We start from the raw sequence: 18,515 nt of genomic DNA, 5'->3' as shown, positions 1-18,515 counted from the left end.
TTTGACGCTTTAGTGAGTGTTTTTCAGAGGCTGGGACAGTGAGTAAAAAGACAAATCAGGTAAAACCCTCCTTGCCACCACAACAGGTGGGGAGTGGGTGGGCGTGGGTTGGGGGGCCTAGTGTGGGAGAGGCAGGACAGTGGCCAGGAGGGCAAGTGACAGGGCTTGCACCTCCTCCCTCTCCAGCCAGGTGAGGCAGATAGAATTCACCATTCTCTAACTTTTTGGAGATTCCCTCTCTCATGTTTTAGGGTAATATCTCGCAATTCCTGGATTCCTTGTCCTAAATCAAGTAAAGAAAAAGCTACATACACATCTCTGGAGGAAAATGTCTGTATTAAAAGCCAAAAAAATCACATAAATACAAGAAGAAACGCCCACCAGGCCACGTCACTGGATAGATCGACTTGGAAAAGGTTCATAAAGTTCATTTTCAGCAGTAACAATATATCGGTGTTAAATCCTTCCCATGCCCTCCCCCCTTTTAAAATAAATTAAAAAAACAACAAACTTCAAATACAACTATGTTTGGATACAAAGAGCTTCTCTTACTACAGCAATAGCAATTTAATCTTTTTGTTTTGTATTTTTTTACTAAAACTTTCATTTAAAACAGTTATTAAATATATAAAACAAATACACAGGATTTGGTCATTTTATGCCATGAATAGAGGGCACATGGGTGCGGGGAGGGAGGCGGGCAGGGGGTGCAATAGAGGGGAAAGGGCCCCAGTCCCCTCTCTCCGTCTTCCGAGCTGCGGATCCCACCCTTCGGTCCCAGGGCTCACGTCTGCTTTTCGGAACTGGAAGCGCAGCACAACCCTTGCTTTTCAAACACTGCGAGGCCTCTCGGCGGCCCCATCCCGGGAAGAAGAACTAACGATACTACAGCACGAAGCACACCGGCCGGGTCTCCCGGCGGGAAAGGCACCCGCGAGCGCGGACACAGAACGGACGCAAGGAGGAGCGGAGCGGGTCACTTGGTCGCCACCCCCGAGGTGACGGCCGCGGCGGCGGCGGCAGCGGCGGCGGCAGCGGCGGCCGCGGTGGTCCCTGCCGGCACTGCGGCGGGGGTGGCCGCGGTGGCGCTGGCGGTGGTCCGGCGCTGCTCCATGCCGTTGGGCAAGAAGCCGGCGATGATGGGCACCGGCCAGATGAGGGCGGCCACGCTCCATACGACGATGACCAGGGTCATGAAGCAGGCCACCAGCGTGGACTCGATGGGCTTGCGGTTCAGCCGCCAGCCCGGCTCGCCCTGCAGCTCCTCCAGGCTGAAGTCTAGGCAGCAGAAATGCAGCGGCTCGCCCTGCAGCCACAGCGGCCCGGGCGGCTCGGCCGCGGGGTAGGAGGGCAGCGCGGTGGGCGCCCCGGCGGTGGCGGGGGCGGCGGGCCGGAGGCGGCCGGGGCGGCGGCCGCGCACCCAGCCGCAGCCCACGCAGAGGCGCAGGTCCTGCTGCGCGCCGCCCGCCGCCAGCCCCAGGTGCTCGATGAGCAGCGGCGGCCCGACGCGGTGGAAGGCGGCAGCGAAGAAGGCGCGGCCGTGCGCGTTGGTGGAGAAGAGCAGCAGGTCGCACTGGAAGCCCCGCGGGCGGCCCCAGCGCACGAGCAGCGAGCTCAGCATCTGCCGCTGCACGCTGATGTTGCACGGCGCCGCCGGCGCCTCCTCCGGGCCCGGGCGCTCGGGGGAGCCGGGCGCCGCTGAGGCCAGCAGCCGCGGGGCGGTCGGCTCGCCCGCGGACGACGCGTTGACTGAAGCGTTGGGGGGCGTCCCGAGGAGGCCCGGCGCATCTGCGGCCCCGCCGCGGGCGGGCGGCAGCGGGCAGGCGGCGGCCAGCAGCGCGGCGAGCAGGGGCAGCATGGCCTGTGGCGGGCGCCTACGCGCGCGGGGCCGGCGGCGGCTGCATGGCGAGCGGGCGAGGGCCGGCAGGCGGACGGTGGGACAGCGGGAGCTGGTGGCTGGGCGGAGCGCGGGCGCACCGGGCGCTGCCAGCCCGCGAGGGCGGCGCGGAGGCGGTGGCGGCGGCTCGCTCGGCGCGGGGATCCCTCCAGACCCGGCAGCGTCTGGGGTTCCCCACCGCCCCCGGCGCCGGGGCCCTCGGACGGCCGGGCTGCTCTGCGGGACCGGGCGCCTGCCCGGAGCAGGATTCCCCGGCTTGGCTCCGCCTCCCGCGCGCCCCGCCCTGGCCCGCCCTCCGCTCGCCGGGCGCGGGGACTCGGGGGAGGCGGAGTCCCACGCGCGGGCGGGGAGGGCCGGAGGGCTGCGGGACTGGGTGCGTGGGTGGGACTCTGAGGCGGGAGCGCGGGCCGGGCCGCGCGGAGGGAGGATCGCTGGGCCCAGCAGGTGCGGGCGGGCTGGGGAAGCCAGCGGACGCGCCCTGGGCTAGGGCGCTCCCGGAGAATTGCGTCTTCCGAGGGAGGCTCGAGGGCTGCGACACCATCTCTTTGTCACGCCTGAGGGAAGCCTGCGCTGTCTCGCCTCAGTGCTCACCTGGACCCCCTCCCGCCACCCCGTCTTACAGAAGGGGAAACGGAAACTGGGGGGAAGGAGGCCCCCCCACCCCGGGCCACCCCATGAGCCAGAAACAACTCCACTCCACTAGCTCCTTCTGCCTTTCCACAGTGTCTCTTAAAACCTTCAACCTGGAGAGTTCGGCTGGTTTTTAATGCATCTCCAACACAATGGCCCCACTTGGGATTCTCCTCGCAGCAAGGGAGCCCTGAGGAAAACACCAGGAACTCTACGGGTTCGGGTGGACAGTGGCTGGTTCCGGGGAGGGGAGCCCTGTGGCTCTGCCGCCCAGAGGTCCGGGCTGGCAGTTCACTCACAGGAAACCTCTCGCCTTGTGCAGGGAGGACACAGGTCCCGACTGATGGAGGGAGCACGTATTTACGAAAGGTCTGTATGTTAGAATCCATGTTGAGGGGCAGTTTATCCCCATTGGGATATTACGTGGAGGGAGGGCTGCCAAGATAAGGCATCAAGAGATCAGATTTACATTGAAAAGCACTTTCCTAGTAACTTGACCTCTCACACTTGGAAACAAAATCGCTGAGCCCTGTCTGGGGAAGGACCCTGTGTTTTGAAGCCTGTGCTCTATGAACACCTCCTATTCCTGTGACCGAGAGGGAAGGGAGACGAAACAGGCCTCAGCAAAATGGCCCTCCCTGTAAACCGGCTCAGCTAAATGACAGGTCTGCAAAGGACAGAACTACGTAGCTAGGCATCTTGGCTGATTACATTTCTGGAAGCTTTCATTCATTGTTTTCTAACAATGAGTAAAACCGGGCTGAGGAAATTGTAAAAACAACCTCAAAATATAGGTCCCCCAACTTATCCGTTGCCAGCTAGGCAAGCCATTATTCTGACTTGGCCTTGGTTCCCCCTTCTGAATGGGTGGGTGGTACCTGCCTTGCAGGGCTGCTGTGATAATAAGTGCTCCCAAGCCAGTGTCAGCCCATCTGTCCTCGGAGGTGCTCACGTGCTGGCTGCTGTGATGTAGCAGTCCAGCCCACATTGGCTGTCTGGAATGGTCGTTGGTTTCTACAGAAAGGGTTAATTTCCCCAAGAGGATGGGACTCCTCTTTTGTTTAGGCCTTCATCACTTTTTGTGCTTGGAAGTGGTACTGCCAGAGAGGACAATGAATTTTCATGCTTTTATTAAAAATTACTTCTCCTTTCAGCCTTGCATCTCAGGAACAGAATCTGCTGTCTGATGGAGCAGAACTGTTTTCATCTGAGCCACGTGGCTGGCGGCTGCTAAAGAACAGGGACATGGGGTGATCCTCAGGGCTGAGGAAGGCCTAGTGTTTAGGGGTACATTTTGAGCCAGGCTGCTGTCCATAACAGCAGGTGACATTCTCTGGGGTTTCACAGAGACAGGGGCTTCCTGAGCTGTCATAGTGCAGCAGAGGAGGCAGCAGCAAAGGGAGAAGACATCTGCTTGGGGAGCCACACAGTTCCCTGCAAAGTTGCGCCATTGTAGCCCCGCGTCCTAGCAACCTGCATTCTGCCCACTTTTCCACCACCTCACCCTCATTCAGAATGTAATTATCATTCGGATAATAACACAGCTTCTAGTTTCCAGATTTATTTGCTGCCTTTTGGGACAATTGGAATTTGAGAACAGGAGGTAATATTGTAAGTCAGTTAATTTCTATCTTGTTTACTACTTTTACCAGCAACAGGGAAAGCACCTAGCACAAGGTAGAGGCTCAGTAAATACTTGTTGATTGAACAAATTTGCTTATTTGTTAACAGCTCTGACCAATTGTTTAGTACTTCTCACATGCCAGGTGTTTGATACACATCATCTCTAATCCTCACGGCAGTCCTGTGGATGTGAGACCTGTTTTACCATGAGAAAACTGAGGCTCAGAGAAAGTAAATAACCTACCTAAGGTCCCACAGCAGTCAGTGACAAAGCCAAAATGTCAGTATAGTTTCCCTCGACTCAAAAGTTTGTGCTTTTTCAAATTGGTTTCACTGATCATCACCTAAGAGCACATTTAAGAATAACATTAATCGAGTGTCCGGCAGATGTGGGGGGGGGGGGAAACGGGGCGGGGGAGGGGATGGGCGTATACATACATAACAAGTGCGATGCGCACTGTCTAGGGGATGGACACGCTTGAAGCGCTGATTGTGGGGGGCAAGGGCAATATACGTAACCTAAACTTTTGTACCCCCATGATATGCTGAAATAAAAAAATTTATAAAATAAAATAAAAAGTTGGTGATTTTTAAAGAACTAGAGGCATCTCATCTCATGGAGGTTGGGGGCTGAAGTCTGTGCATGAGTTAAAGGATTATATGGTGCAATTCTATTTTATTTTGAAAAACTAAACTTTCAGTTGAATTTCTTTTTAAAGATGTGTATATATAGTATAAATATAACAGCCTTATACAAAGGCTGAAAAATAGAGGAGAAAACAATTCTAGTCCCAGCTATCTGATATCTTTACTTTTCTGCCTCTGCATCATTATTCTTTTCTGCATTTTTTATATTCTCTAAAATGTGCAAATATTACTTCTGAGAAGAAGAAAGAAAGAAAAGAAAGAGAAAGGAAGAAAAGAAAGAAAGAAAGAAAAAATAAATTATAAGCCCCACCACCTTTCCCTACCATTACCACTTTGTGCTCTTCCCCTCAGCTCAGTTCAGCAGGGACCTGGCGGGGCAGCCAGGGGAAGGGGCACTCAGCACCTGGTTGTTGACTGAGTGAGTCTGCCTCTGGTTGGGAACTCTGCCCGACCTCTGGGGCAGAGTTGGGACCTGTTCATAAGCTGTGGTTCCCAGCCACCTCTCTGATCCATCTCCTACCACCTTCCCATCCCTTCCCTTCACCTGCTCTGTTCCAGGCATACTGGCTTCCTTGCTGCTCCATGAACAACTGAGCAAACTATGAACTCAAGGCCTTTGCCCATGCTGTTTCCTCTGCCTGGGGCACTGTTCTGATTATCTGTCTTGCTTGTTCTCTCACTTCCTTTGGATCTCTGCCCGATGTCAGCTCCTCAGAGAGGCCTTTCCTGACCCCCCTCTATAAACAACACCCATTCCCACCATCTCCATCACTCTCCCACCTCATGTGTTGATCCACTTCTCCCTGGTACTCATCATCTGCTGGCGTACTGTATGTTTTCCTTCTTTGTTTAATGTCTCTTCCTTTATTTGAGTATCTGCTCCCTCAAAGCAGGACTTTATCTGTTTTGTTGAGTGGAACATTACCTGGTACATAGTAGGGGTTTGAAGAATAGTCGAGGAACGAGTGAGTGAATGCAATAGACTGGGTCAACCCAGCAGGCAGGATGTGGCAGCGGCTTAAGGAGTGGAGGACAGAGCCACCCAGACACTCCTTATGTTGGGTCTAGAGAAGAAAGGCAAATGAGACCCCTTTTGTTTCCCCTGTGATTTTTATAAAAAGAATGGAAGACTTTGATAAATCTCTGTTTTGGCCATAAAACAGGGTCAATAAATTTTTCTACGTGGAGTATATTGTTAAAAAGCAATAACTGAGGACTTCAAAGAAAATAATTAGTAATGATGCACAATAACTTCATCCTGTTTATTTCTGTGTCCCTCTCCAGTATTAGCTGATTTTTCTTTATACTGCCTATTGAAGTAGTAACTTTAGAAAAGTGATCTCTCTGGGTTATTTGAATTCCTTTCATCCAACGACCTCAGACTGTGGCAGGTACAGTAATTCATTTGTTCTCTCTTCTTATGTGGGTGGAATTAAGATATTGCCACATGTTGTAGACTGAGAAGCAAGCAATAACCACAAAAGGATCATAGAAATAGGACAGAAAAAAGAAGGGGTTAGAAAGCAGTGGCTCAGCTGTGTCAAAGTCACTGGTGGAGGCTGTGGTGTTTGTGTTGCGTGTGTATTTGGGGGAAGACTAGGAAATGGGAAAGAATGCTTTTCATGCCTATCTCCCTGAGAAGTCCCATTTCCCAGATGGGGAGCTCAAGGACTGGTTTCAGGAGCAGCTGAAGATCTGGACGTCTGCCGGGGGCACTGGGGTGGAGGTCTGGAAGTCCTCAGTGTTTGGCTGATTTAGACCCTGACAACCTCGGCCCTCTGCTTCCCCCAGAGTGTCTCTGCCCGATTTCCAGGGTGTGGACATTTAGCCTTCCTGACCACCACAGGCAGAAGGGAGATTTGCCTCTGCAGAATTCTGGCAGCAATTACAGCCTGCACAATCCATTTGGTAATTAATCATCAGCCACCTTGGGACAAGGCTACTGTTGCCAGCTTACATTATAATTTAGACTTAATTCAGTCTGGCACATTAAACGTTGCATGTGGATACCCTGTGTGCATGGTAGGCAGGGGCCGCTGCTTGTTATTTCTTTTCTATAGTCATCTTGGGCATCTGGTAAGATTTCAGCAAAGACTTTTTGAGGAAATAAGAAGCCTCTGCTATTCCAGAGAAATGTAGAGTTTCTAAGAGAGAACCAGAAGGCAGAAAATGGTGCCCATGTGGTACATGTGGGAAAGAACTTGAAGGGGAGAGAAATGCCTGCTGAAGTGAGTACCTCTTCTGGGCATAGCCTGGCATTGGCACCGTTACCAGATGATAGCTGTCCCTTAACTGACACTATGTGCCAGGCTTTGTGCCAAGCGCTTGAAATGCATCATCACCACAGTTCCATGAGGAAGAGATTACTATGGCTATTTTACAAATGAGGTAAACTGAGGCACAAAGGGATTTAAGTTATTTGTACAGTCATGCAGTGCTGGAACCAAGATTCCAGCCTTGTCTGACAACCTGGTTCTTAACTGCAGCCCTGCTAAACGGCGTCCACCATCACTAACAACCCTGTAAGTGATGATCTTCCCATTTTACTGATGAGGAAACAGGTGCAGGATGGCTGGGCCTTGGGCAAGGGCCAGGTCATCAGCTCTTCAGCCTTCCAACCATCTACCCTGCACTCAGTTCCAACTCATAAATGCTGCCAATACTGAAATACTTATGGATGTCCTCCCAGTCTGATGCATGCTTATTGATGAAGCTCTGGACTGTGGTTTCCCTGCTAACAGGCGTGTCTCCTCCACTGGCATTTTCTCCAGGAGGGCCTGGGCTCTGCCCACCTTCAGGGTCAGCATGGCACCTGGTACAGAGTAGCTGTTCAGTTAGTGCTGGTAAAGAACCTGGGCTTCAGCCTGGCAGACATCCAGCCTGCAGCTCCCGATATATGTGGGAGACTTTGGGCATGACATTGATGGATTTTTAAATAATGCATTTAAAAATTACTTGGACAGGTATTGAAGAAAGAGGGGGAAAAAGACCAGGGAAATTGACTAGCCCACATTGATAGGGACAGAAGAGTGCTTTCTGTGAAACAACTGCTGTTAAATGCTTACTTCTAGGGTTAATGTCTGTTGGATGAACCTAATAGAATCTATTCCTTAAATTTTTTTTTGTAATATGGTAACATGCATTTCTATAAAATTGTGTGCCATTTAGGTAATTTTGGGGGGGAAGACAACCCTTAAAGCAAGTGGTATTTTGTGGTTCTTTTAGCTAACTTATAACAAATTAAGATGGCATCGAGCATTTATAATTGTAAATTCTGAGGATTTCAATGTGGCAAACCTGGAAGACAGCTGGGTCATCAAAGCCAAGGCAACTGCAAGTTCCCCAACAGCCACTAATGAGCATCATAAAAATCTACTTCATGCTGCTTCTAAACAGCACCAACTCTCCCTTCAAATTAAATAATCGGCATTCCATTTACAGAGGAGGAGAAGAGATGGGGGAAGCAAAAGCCCATTTTGAAAGAGCCAGGAACATTGGAACACATTTATCAAGGCCTTTCATGCCTTCCAACTGCAGCCCTTCTCACTGGATCTACAGGCCACCACGCACTTGCAGGACATCTGTAATTTGCCTAAGTGTACTCAGTCATGCAGATGTCCTGCCTGGCAGTCGTTCATGTTCAGGTTATCTGTTGGTCTGTCTGTTCTCTTTTATTCTACTGAAGTCCTCAGATTTTGGGATTTGAGAGAGTTGTGACTGTGAGCACGGCCTTTGGAGCCTGGCAAACCTGGCTTGGACACACCGCTTTATTTTTCTGTGTCTCAGTTTTTTTGCCTATGAAATGGGCCCAATAGCTGTTCTGTTGTGAGGATTAATTGAGATCATTGTTGGAGAACAATCAGTTCAGTGCCTGCACAGGGTACGGATTCAGTGAGTGTTGCTGGCTAGCACTTTTAGTTCCAGAAAGTACTCTTTTTTGGAACACAGGCATGTGGCTCCTCCTGTTTTTACACTGCTGTGGGAATTGGTATATTTTCACCTGCAGGGATTCGTCACTGTAGGTGGGAAATAGGACTAGCTCCTGGCTTGAAAGAAGCTAAACTCCTGTCTATAGGGAGCCATCCTTGGCAATCAAGCAAGCCTGGAATCCAGTGGCCATAAGAGTTGGAAGCGATCCCAGTGGCCACCTAGTCCAAACTCTTCATTTTATACATGTGACAACCAAGGCACAGAGAAGGGCACTGGCCTTTCCACAGATCACAATCTGGTTGGCAGTAAAACCAGAGCTGGGAGCCAAGCCCCTTGGCTGACTGGGCATCGGGTGGACGCCGCTCCAAGAATAGTCCTTTGCAGTGCTTTTACTGCTGCACTTTAGAAATGAGGTCCACTTGCAACGTGAGAGCAAAGAGCCTTTCTATGATAATTTACTTAGGGACAAGGAAGAGGAGGAAATGATGGGCTTTATAATTGCCAGAATCACACTTCTAACCAGATTTACAGGGTAGAAGATTGATTGCATAGACCAAGAGTGTCAGTGCATTCAGCAAGCTTCGGTTCTGATGCAATTAAACCTTGCTCCTTCCAGCTCTGCTGAAGACCTGGGTCAGGCCTCAGGGGACCAAGATGTGAGATGGAAGCCCATCTGGACAAACCCTGGCCTCAGGTTCTGAAGAAGTCCACGGGAATAGGTAAGAATTTGCAGCCCATGACCCAAATGTGGCCATCACCAGGGTGACCAGTAGTAAAGACTCTGAAAGGCCCTTCCAGTTACAGATTCCAGAAGATTCTGGGTAACATGTGGAGACTTCCTGACTGCCCTACCCAGGCCCTGTGGCAGCAAGGGCCAGGTCTGCTAGAATACAAGTTGTCTAGGAGTTTGAATCCCCTCGAGCTATATAGCCTTGGGCACAGTACGTACCACTCTGAGCCTCAGTTTTCTCGACTGTAAAATGGGGATAACAGTGGGGCACTTGCCTCATAAGATTCTTGTGAGAATTGAATAAACACTTTTAAAACACTTGGAACTGTACTTGGCAAATAGTAAGTGCTCAATAAGTAAATTAGCTATATCCCTGGAAATCCATGGAAACTTCAGGCTGATGACTCTGCCTCAGGCCAGCTAGACCCAGGGCCCTGCCACTTGCTCATACTCCTCCCTGGGTGGGATTGAACCTGCCTCCATGCCACATCCTAGTTGAGGGGAGTGGGGCTAATGTCTCCTTCTCTCCTCCTTCTACCTGTTCTTGCCATCACTGTGATCTAAGCCTGGATCATGCTTCCTGGGCCCTGGGCTGCTGACCACACTTCTGCAGTCCCTCTCACAGTAGCAAAAGCCCTAGTGGGACCACCTGCTTGAAGCTGTATGCCAGGACCACTGACGGCCTGCTGTGCCCTGTTCCCACCACTCAGGCTGGCACCCTTGATGGCAGTCTCCATCTTGACTGTGCCTGGGTGTGCTCTGCCCTTTGCACCTTGGAGGTGTGTGCTATGAGCGTCTCCACAGAAGAGTCCAGTGCTACCCTGCAGCTGCACCTGTGGTTCCAGCCGGCCCCCTCCACCGAGCGTGGCTCACCCACCATGGCTGGCTGATGACCGAGTGATGGAGTGTACAGGCGGGAGGAATCAGACCTATTCTGGAGCCAGACCCTGTGGAAATCTAGATGAATAAAACCCAGAGATCCCCTGAGCTGCCCACTTGTGACTTACTTTTGAGTGACAGTAATGGAAAGAAAACATGTTATTTGGACTCCTGTAGATAAAACAGAGAGGCTCACAATGTCCCACATGCCACCAAAGGCCCAACCACCTTACTGTCCACCAAGACCCATACCCTCAGTGACCCAGAGTCCCAGGAGGGGCATCTCCCAGAGTGGACCCATGAGGGTTCTGAACTACCCCTCTGTGGCCTACTCCTTCCTCAAATCTGATCTATTAGGACTTTCATTCCTTGCCCAGTGATGATCTGGCTTCTTGTTTTAAGCTCCAAAATGGCAAATCACTTTTATCTCATAGGCTTGCTTGGATTGGCTAGAAGTGGTTGCCTGTGCTGTGTCAAGAAAGATTCCGAGAAATTAAAACGCTGTGCACTGTCAATGGGAATGGAAAATGGTATGACTGCTGTGGAACACAGTTCTAAAAACAGAACTGCGGTGGGATCCAGAAATCCTACTTCTGGGTATGTGTCCAAAATAATTGAAATCGGGATCTCAAAGAGATATCTGCACTCCCATGTTCATAACAGCCAAGAGTGAAGTAACCCAAATGTCCATGGGCAGATGAATGGATAAGATAAATGTGATGTATACCTGAAATGGAATATTACACAGCCTTAAAAAAGGAAACCTTACCATTTGTGACAACATGGGGAACCTGGACGACATTATGCTAAGTGAAGTAAGTCAGTCACAGAAGGACAAATCGTATGATTCCACTAACATGATGTATCTGAAATACTTAAACTTACATTAATAGAAGCAGAAAATAGAATGACAGCTGTCAGGGCATAGGGGAGGGGAAACGGGGAGTTGTTGCATGGGTGTGAAGTTCCAGTTATACAAGATGAAAGAGTTCTAGAGATCTGCCTGTAGTTAACAGTGTGGTATTGTGCACCTAAAACTGTGTTAAGAGGGGAGATCTTATGTTAAATGTCTTTGCCACACATACACACATAGGGACACAAGGAAACTTTTGGAGTTGCTGGATGTGTTTATTATCTTGATTATGGGGATGATATCATGGGTGTGGCCAAACTCATCCAATTGTACATATTAAATATATGCAGTTATTTGTATATCAATTATTCCTCAGTAAATCTGTAAAATAAATAAATAAATAAATAAAGTATTCCAGATTCTGGGCTCAGAGAGAAATGTTGTGATGGATCAGCAGTCACTGCTAGGGTACTGAGGAATACAGACTGTAGTGAGTCTTTGTGGTTTTGCCTCCCCTACATCCCTTCTCCACTTTCTTCTGGAAAGTACACCCCTTTCTCTTGGGTATGTGCTCACTAATTCTGTGTGATCCTGGTAGGGCTACCAATTAGAGTACCTTGCCCCCTGGTTCATTGGTGGACACGTGACCCGGGCCTAGCCAATCATGGTGCCCCAACCACATGGCCATAGAGATTTGCATATGACCCACACCAGCCAATCAGAGATCTTCCTTGACATGAAGCCAGAAGCAAGAAGGCTGCTCTTCCCTTTAGAATCACTGGCTGGCTGAAGTGAGACTGGAGCTGTCTGCAGCTCTTCCCACCCCTCCCTCCACCTCATTCCCCTCCTCTCCCAGCACACAGAAAGCCAGTTTGCAGTAGGAAGGAATAGGCTAACAGCAGCAGGTGAGAGATGCAGGGAGGCCTGACATTGTCATTTGAGACCGTAGATCCAGCTGGACTTGAAGCCTGCACCAGCTCTGTTGTGACCAGATTGTGGGCTTAAAAATACAGTTTTCCTTAAGCTAGCTTGAATTAGGTCTCTCTCTCTCTCTCTCTCTCTTTTTTTAAGAGACAAGATCTCACTCTGTTGCCCTTGTTGGAGTGCAGTGGTGTCATCACAGCTCACTGCAGCCTCCAACTCCTGGGCTCAAGTGATCCTCCTGCCTTAGCCTCCCAAGTAGCTGGGACTACAGGTGCACACTACCATGCCTGGCTAACTTTTTCTTATTTTTTTCTAGAAACAGGGTCTTGTTATGTTGTTCAGGCTGGTCTCAAACTTCTGGCCTTAAGCAATCCTCTTGTCTTGTCCTTCCCAAAGTGCTGGGTTACAGGTGTAAGCCACTGCACCTGGCCTGAATTTAGTCTCTTATACTGCAACCAAATACATGCAGCAACTATCTGTCAACCCTCTGATTGTCACTCACAACACCTCCAGCTCTAACATGGCTTTAATCTTGACTGGGAAGCCCCTTCACTTCCTCTCCTCACACCCCCAGAGGTTGCCTTGCTCTATTCTTTGAACCCCTATAATTCTCTAAAGGAAGAAAAATACCTGTTTTCTCTCCTTAATCATATTCATAAATGCTCTGAGTTGACACTTTCTTCCCCTCCTCAATCTCAAGGGAAATTTCTGTTCTCTATAGTACTTAGCATTTGAACCGAATCCCTCAACTTTTGTGAATCTGTGTTTCAAGGTCGTAATCAGGAATAAAGGAAATGTTTTTAGCTCAAATATGTTTATCATATGTTGTTTATCATAGCAAAACACTGAAACAAACCATATGTCCACCATAAGGGGATGGTTAAGTAAATGTAGGCGTGTTCACATTATGAACTAGTACACAGCCATTGCAATTATATTGACAGAGTTTTCTGCTTAGCGTAGCATTGAAGCCATCATGCAGAATTTAGCTCCTCTCGTGGTGTTCACAAGGAGTGCAGAACACATGTGATTGTATATCTTTATGGATTCTTTCTGCAGAGAGGTCACATTGCACTGGGCCCACGACTCTGCTGACAATCCCTTGATATACTCTCTGCTTGTCCAAATGCCCTGCAGTGGCCCCATCTTGAGGTCTCACTCTCTCGTGTCTTTTCCCACACAGCCCTCAGCCTCACTGTTTTCGCTCTCCTCCCAACTTAATTTGCTCAAGAAAGCTCAAAAACCTTTCCTTTCAGTCACAAAGAGCCATCCACTTCTCTCTTAGCTCATCCCTTCCAGTTCATCCTGGGACACTGCCCTCCCGCCCCACGGCACCCAGAGCCATCCACGTAACCAAACCCTTTCTCCTTACAAGGCAGTGGAGCCCTGAATTTTGCCGCTGGAGCCTGTCTTCTGAGGTCCTCACCTGCCTGCAAACAGCTTCCAGCAGGGCTTCTCAGGCCTTACCTGCACCAGAATCCCTGGAGGGCTCCTGTGAGCACAGGTGCTGGCCCCGTCCCCTAATTTTTGATTCAGCAGGTGGGAGTGGGACCCGAGAAAGTGCATCTCTAACAGAGTCCCAGGTGATTCTGATGCTGTGATCTGGGGACCACACTTTGAGAACCGCTGGCTTGAAGTATTTATTCTCCACACTAGACTTTCCCTAAGGGGAATTTTGGTGAATAGTGTTTTCTCCATCTTGTCACATATCATTATTGGAGGGTGAAAGAGTTGCATGAAAATGTTCATGCTTGAGGCATCTGCTTCCCAGTTCTTCCAAACAGAGAAAGGGATCCCAGACCACCCACCTGTTGGGTTTGTTTAACTACAGAGATCCAGATCAGGGCGTATAACTTGGAAAGAGAATTTCCAGCAAGTAACTAGAACCACACCCATGGTCTCCAAGCCAGAGAAGATGCCAGCGTTGGGAGCAGGATTGGGCCAGCAGGGGCCTGGGGTCCAGGGCCCCAGAAGCCAGGTCAGGGAGGTAGATGGGTCAGCACAATGGCAGCTGTACTCCGTTACCACTGTGCCAAGGCATGTCAGAGATGGCCAAGGGCACAACTGGCCTAGCTGCCCCTACTCGTAAGGCCTCTGCTGTCTGCTGGGGAGACCCTGCAGGCCAGCATGTGTAAATATGAAGACACCTTGGACTCACGGTGGGCACTGGTGGAAAAACCAGGGGTGGCAGAAAAGTCCCAGGGGACCTGGTTCGAGACCCATCAAGGACATTAGTTAGCGAGGCTTTGATCTGGAGCATGTCATGTCACCTTGTGTCTGCAGCATGTCATCAGGGTATATCACTGATAAAACAAGGGGCCTGCACCAGATGATGATGTCTTCTCCTCCGAAAGACGCCAAGGGGGTCCTCAGAGCCGGCATTTCACTTCTCCATTGGGACTCTGTCCTTGGGGGACCAGGGAAGGGAGGACCAGCTCAGATGTTACAAGGCCTTGGTGTGTTTTGCAGCCGCCTTTGTTATGGGGGCGAGGGTCAGACTGTTAGAGATCCGCACCCTGTGACTGGTCCCTGCACTGCTCTTTCCCTTTGACAAGTGGAAGCAGGATGTTGAGGCAGCACAGGCATGAAGATGGGTGGCATACTCGGCTTCCAAAATGTCGGGGGTGCCCAGCACAGCTGACCTTGTTTGGCCGCAGCTGGCTGTGTGGTAGATCCAAAAACAAGAGTACTGGGAGAAAAGCATCAGTGGCTTTCGCTCAGGCTGCCCTGTGGCTGGGAGCCCTGACCCTTTAAAATGCTTGTGGATTGTGAAGGTGAAGGAGGGAGGGGGACTGAGGATGATGTTGCAGTCTGTGCAGGAGCTTGGACACTGCCTGGGGGCAGCTGTGGACTCGACATTGCCTCCTGTGGTATAGGTGGGAATCTGGGGCTTATTTATGTATTTTCTCCAGACTCTACAGTCAGACTGGTCCCTGGACTTCAGAGAGGTCTCATCTGCCAACAGGGGGTCTTGGTGGCTGTGCCAGCCTTGAGTAGGGCCCCTCCTCTGGCCAGATGGGAATACCCCCGTGACTTGGGAAGGAGACTTAGGCTTTTCCTCTTTCTCCTTTGATGTGTCTCTCTCCCCCTGTACCCTGGATTCTCTTGGCTGACAGCTAGCTACGCACTTCACACCTCATTGAAAAGTCACCACAATAATTACCAGATCATTAGCAGGGGATTTTGAAAAGGCACTTCAAAGCATCTCTCCCAAAATTGCTGAGACAGGTGTAAATGTCTGTGTGGCAAAGAGTAGTTAATTTCAAGGGACGTTGAGGATTGAAGGGCAGGTGTTAATTGAACTAGGCTGAGCAACTTTCTCATCTGAGCATGGTAAGAACCCGTGCAGTGGTGGGGAGGCCTGACAGTTTTAGATGCAACACAAAATGTACGAACTTTATTGTTCCTCTTATATTTTAATGAGGAATTTAACCTAAATCCTAGGTCTTCAAATGCTATACTTGCTTTGGCAAGAATAAACATAAACTAACCATCCTGCACCACAGGCTTCATTATTATTTTACTAATTAAGGTTAATGAGGGTATACAACTGCAAATCAGATGCCTAAATGTCTGGGGTTGGGGTGGGCAGACAAACTTTCCTTCAATCCAAATTCTACAGGAAGGAAGATGACACATGGCTATGTCTCAAACAGGCAGACTGTTACATTGCTGCCCATGAAAGACACCACTTTACTGAAGCTTTAGCATTAGTTGTTGCATCGTGACAAACCTGAATGCTGTTTGAATGGATATGCAACTTTTCTCTGCCTGGGAACTTTGCACAGATCCTTGTCCACTTGCCACTAACCTCTGGGTAGCAACAGAATCAAGTGCGGGTCTTTATCTTCCCGACGGTGGCTCTGGCAGCGGGTTCCATCCCTGGCTGCATATTGGAATCACCTAAGAAGCTTCGTAGTAACACACCTGTGAGGGCTCATTCAAGACATATGGAACCAGACTTTCTAGGGACAAAGACCTGGCATCACATTTTAAAATTGCTATCAAGGTGATTCTTGTGCAATTTTAGGCTACTGGCATTTGAGAACTACAGGAAGCTGAAAATACTTTTTGTGAGGGTGTGTGTGTGTGTGTGTGTGTGTGTGTGTTTTCAAAGCTACTTCAGAGCACAACTGCTTTAAAATGTCACCTCTGGGTCTTCAGCAGTGTTACCTCCAAGAGGGCTGATTTGCAAGATACCTTTCCTAGATGCCAGACAGAAAATGTAAGCCAATTACAGGAGTGTTGGCTCGTCGTGGTGGCCATCTTTAGTGTTGTGCGATCATCTGTCTGGCACCGTGTAGGCTGGTGAAACAAGGTGTGAAGCCGCCAGCAGTTCGTGGTGTTTCATGTTTGGAGTGTGTCAAACTCTACCCAGGATGTCATGCTATCTGGGTATGACTTGCTAAAATGTGACTATGTCCATTTGTGCATGAGAGCAAGCTTGCTGTGTGGGCCCAGATGGGCTGGTCCAAAATATACACCCCATCCCAGATGGTCTGCCTGACTCCCGAAGGGTGGGCCATGCAGCCTGAGGCTGACTCTCACCATATCCACAGTGGGCAGGGGAGGTGCTGGGCAGTCCCAGAGGGTACAGGGTGATGGGCAGGAGGAGGCAGGGCTAGGGAGGAGGGTACCACCAGCTAGGTGGGAACCCACACTTAGGGACTCCCATGGATTAATCTGGGGGTCCCCCAAGTCCTTCAGTGTGCTAGTATCAACTTGTGCTTTGGGATTTTATTAAAAATGCCTTCAAAATCTATCCCATATATTATAGGCAACCCCCTGGCCCTCCCATACCTCCGGGTATTCTCATGGCGTTCGCATCTCTCTGGACTGCCTCTGGCCCTGATGCCTGCTGCTGGAGCCCCACTCTCTGCTCTGTTTTACCACTGGCAAGCACCCCACTGGACTCAGCCTGATCTCTTCTTAACACCAAAGTCCCACCAGCTCAAGGCTTTGGGTAGAGCAAACTTCCAGACCCAGTTCAGCAGACCCGGAGACCTCACAAGGACATCTTTGCCCTCAACCTCGGCCAGATCCCTTACTCACTCACACTACTCCTCAGGCCATAAAAGATCCCACTCCTGCCCAATTCCTCTCCTCAGCTCGCATCTCCTCCCACTCAGAGACCTCTGAGACCCCACCTGCCAGGCAACACTGCCAGTACCAAGACCTCCAGGTCGGGAGAGTAGGGAGATCACCTGAGGGAGGGGAGAGGGAATAATCTCCCTGCTTATCTCAGTGATGTGGCTTCAGCATTGAAATCAAATAGTCAGAGATGAGCTTCCGCAGGCATAAGCCAATTATACACCAATTTCAGGCAAATCATATGCAAGTAACACATGTGATTCTGCCCTGGATTGCATCTGCTCAGATGTGTCTCTTAGGAGCAGGCAAGCAGAGATAATTGGGAAAGTGAGTTCAAGGTGTGGGGGCCTAGAGAGGAGAGTGGTAGATTTTTAAACCCTGCTGCATGGCAGGAAATTTTACATGTGCCTGTTTGCAAAATTAGCACTTATTGAGTGGCTATCATGCGCCAGGCACGGTAATGGGGACAGTGAGATAAATGAGCAGCAGTGCCCCCCTCAGGAAACTCGCAGATGAATTCTGAAGTAAACAAGTAAACAGAGGGGGTTCCCAAGAGCTTGGAAAGGCAGTGATGGGGACCTGTACTGGATGCTGTGGGCCATGAGCAGGCCATCCATCTAAATCACACTGGGGCATCCAGGAAGACTGGAGGCGGTGATGCCTGAGCTGGGTTTTGAAGGATGAATAGGAGATACTAAAGTAAATGAGAGGAAAGGTGTTCGGGGCTGCCTGGCATAGGAAGTCAATGGGCATGGTGCTGGGAGGGGTGCACGCACAGGTAGGGGAGTGAGGGGATGGGGGCTGGTGGGATTCAGGAATTGCATCACAGGGGTTTCAGCACTGAGCTGAGAAGGTGGAGTTCCATCCAGAAAAATAAGGGTTTAAGCAGGAGAGTAACAAGATAAGGAGATGTTTCTGCAAGCTCTCACACTGCAGCACGGGCATGGGCTGGAGCGGGTCTGGATGGGGGAAAGAGTCTTAGACCAAGCAGTGGTGGGAGAGACAAGCAGGTGGAAGTCACCAGGAAATTATCTAGGGCCCCAAAGCAGTAGGACGTGGTGATCTGTCAGTCCATGGTGGAGGGTGAGGGTGAGAGGGCAGCCCTGTGTGATTAGCAGGTTTGGGGCTTGGGGACCTGATGTGTGACCACGGAAGAAGGCAGGTGGGAGGACAACTCTGTTCTGGACACACCAGGTGTGAGGAGCTGTGGGGCATCTAAGAAGCCACATCAGAGGTACAGGACCTTGCACACTGTCTTGGGCCAGGCTCTCCAGAAGCAAGTATTTTACTTGAATACAAGTATAGGAGGT

General features: G+C 50.3%; 1 protein-coding gene across 1 annotated transcript; it reads right to left on the bottom strand.

Annotated features, from left to right (window-relative positions):
- Positions 1 to 319: 319 nt before the first annotated feature.
- TMEM158 (transmembrane protein 158) lies at positions 320 to 2,115 on the bottom strand. The gene has a single exon (XM_069473524.1). It carries the CDS (start codon positions 1,856 to 1,858, stop codon positions 977 to 979), a length of 882 nt encoding a protein of 293 aa, XP_069329625.1. The 5' UTR covers positions 1,859 to 2,115; the 3' UTR covers positions 320 to 976.
- Between the last annotated feature and the right edge of the window lie 16,400 nt (positions 2,116 to 18,515).

The sequence above is a fragment of the Eulemur rufifrons genome, chromosome 7 (genome assembly GCF_041146395.1).
Source record: "Eulemur rufifrons isolate Redbay chromosome 7, OSU_ERuf_1, whole genome shotgun sequence".
Lineage (NCBI taxonomy): Eukaryota > Metazoa > Chordata > Mammalia > Primates > Lemuridae > Eulemur > Eulemur rufifrons.
Note: the sequence above shows the minus strand (reverse complement) of the source record. Positions and strands in the feature narration are given on the sequence as shown.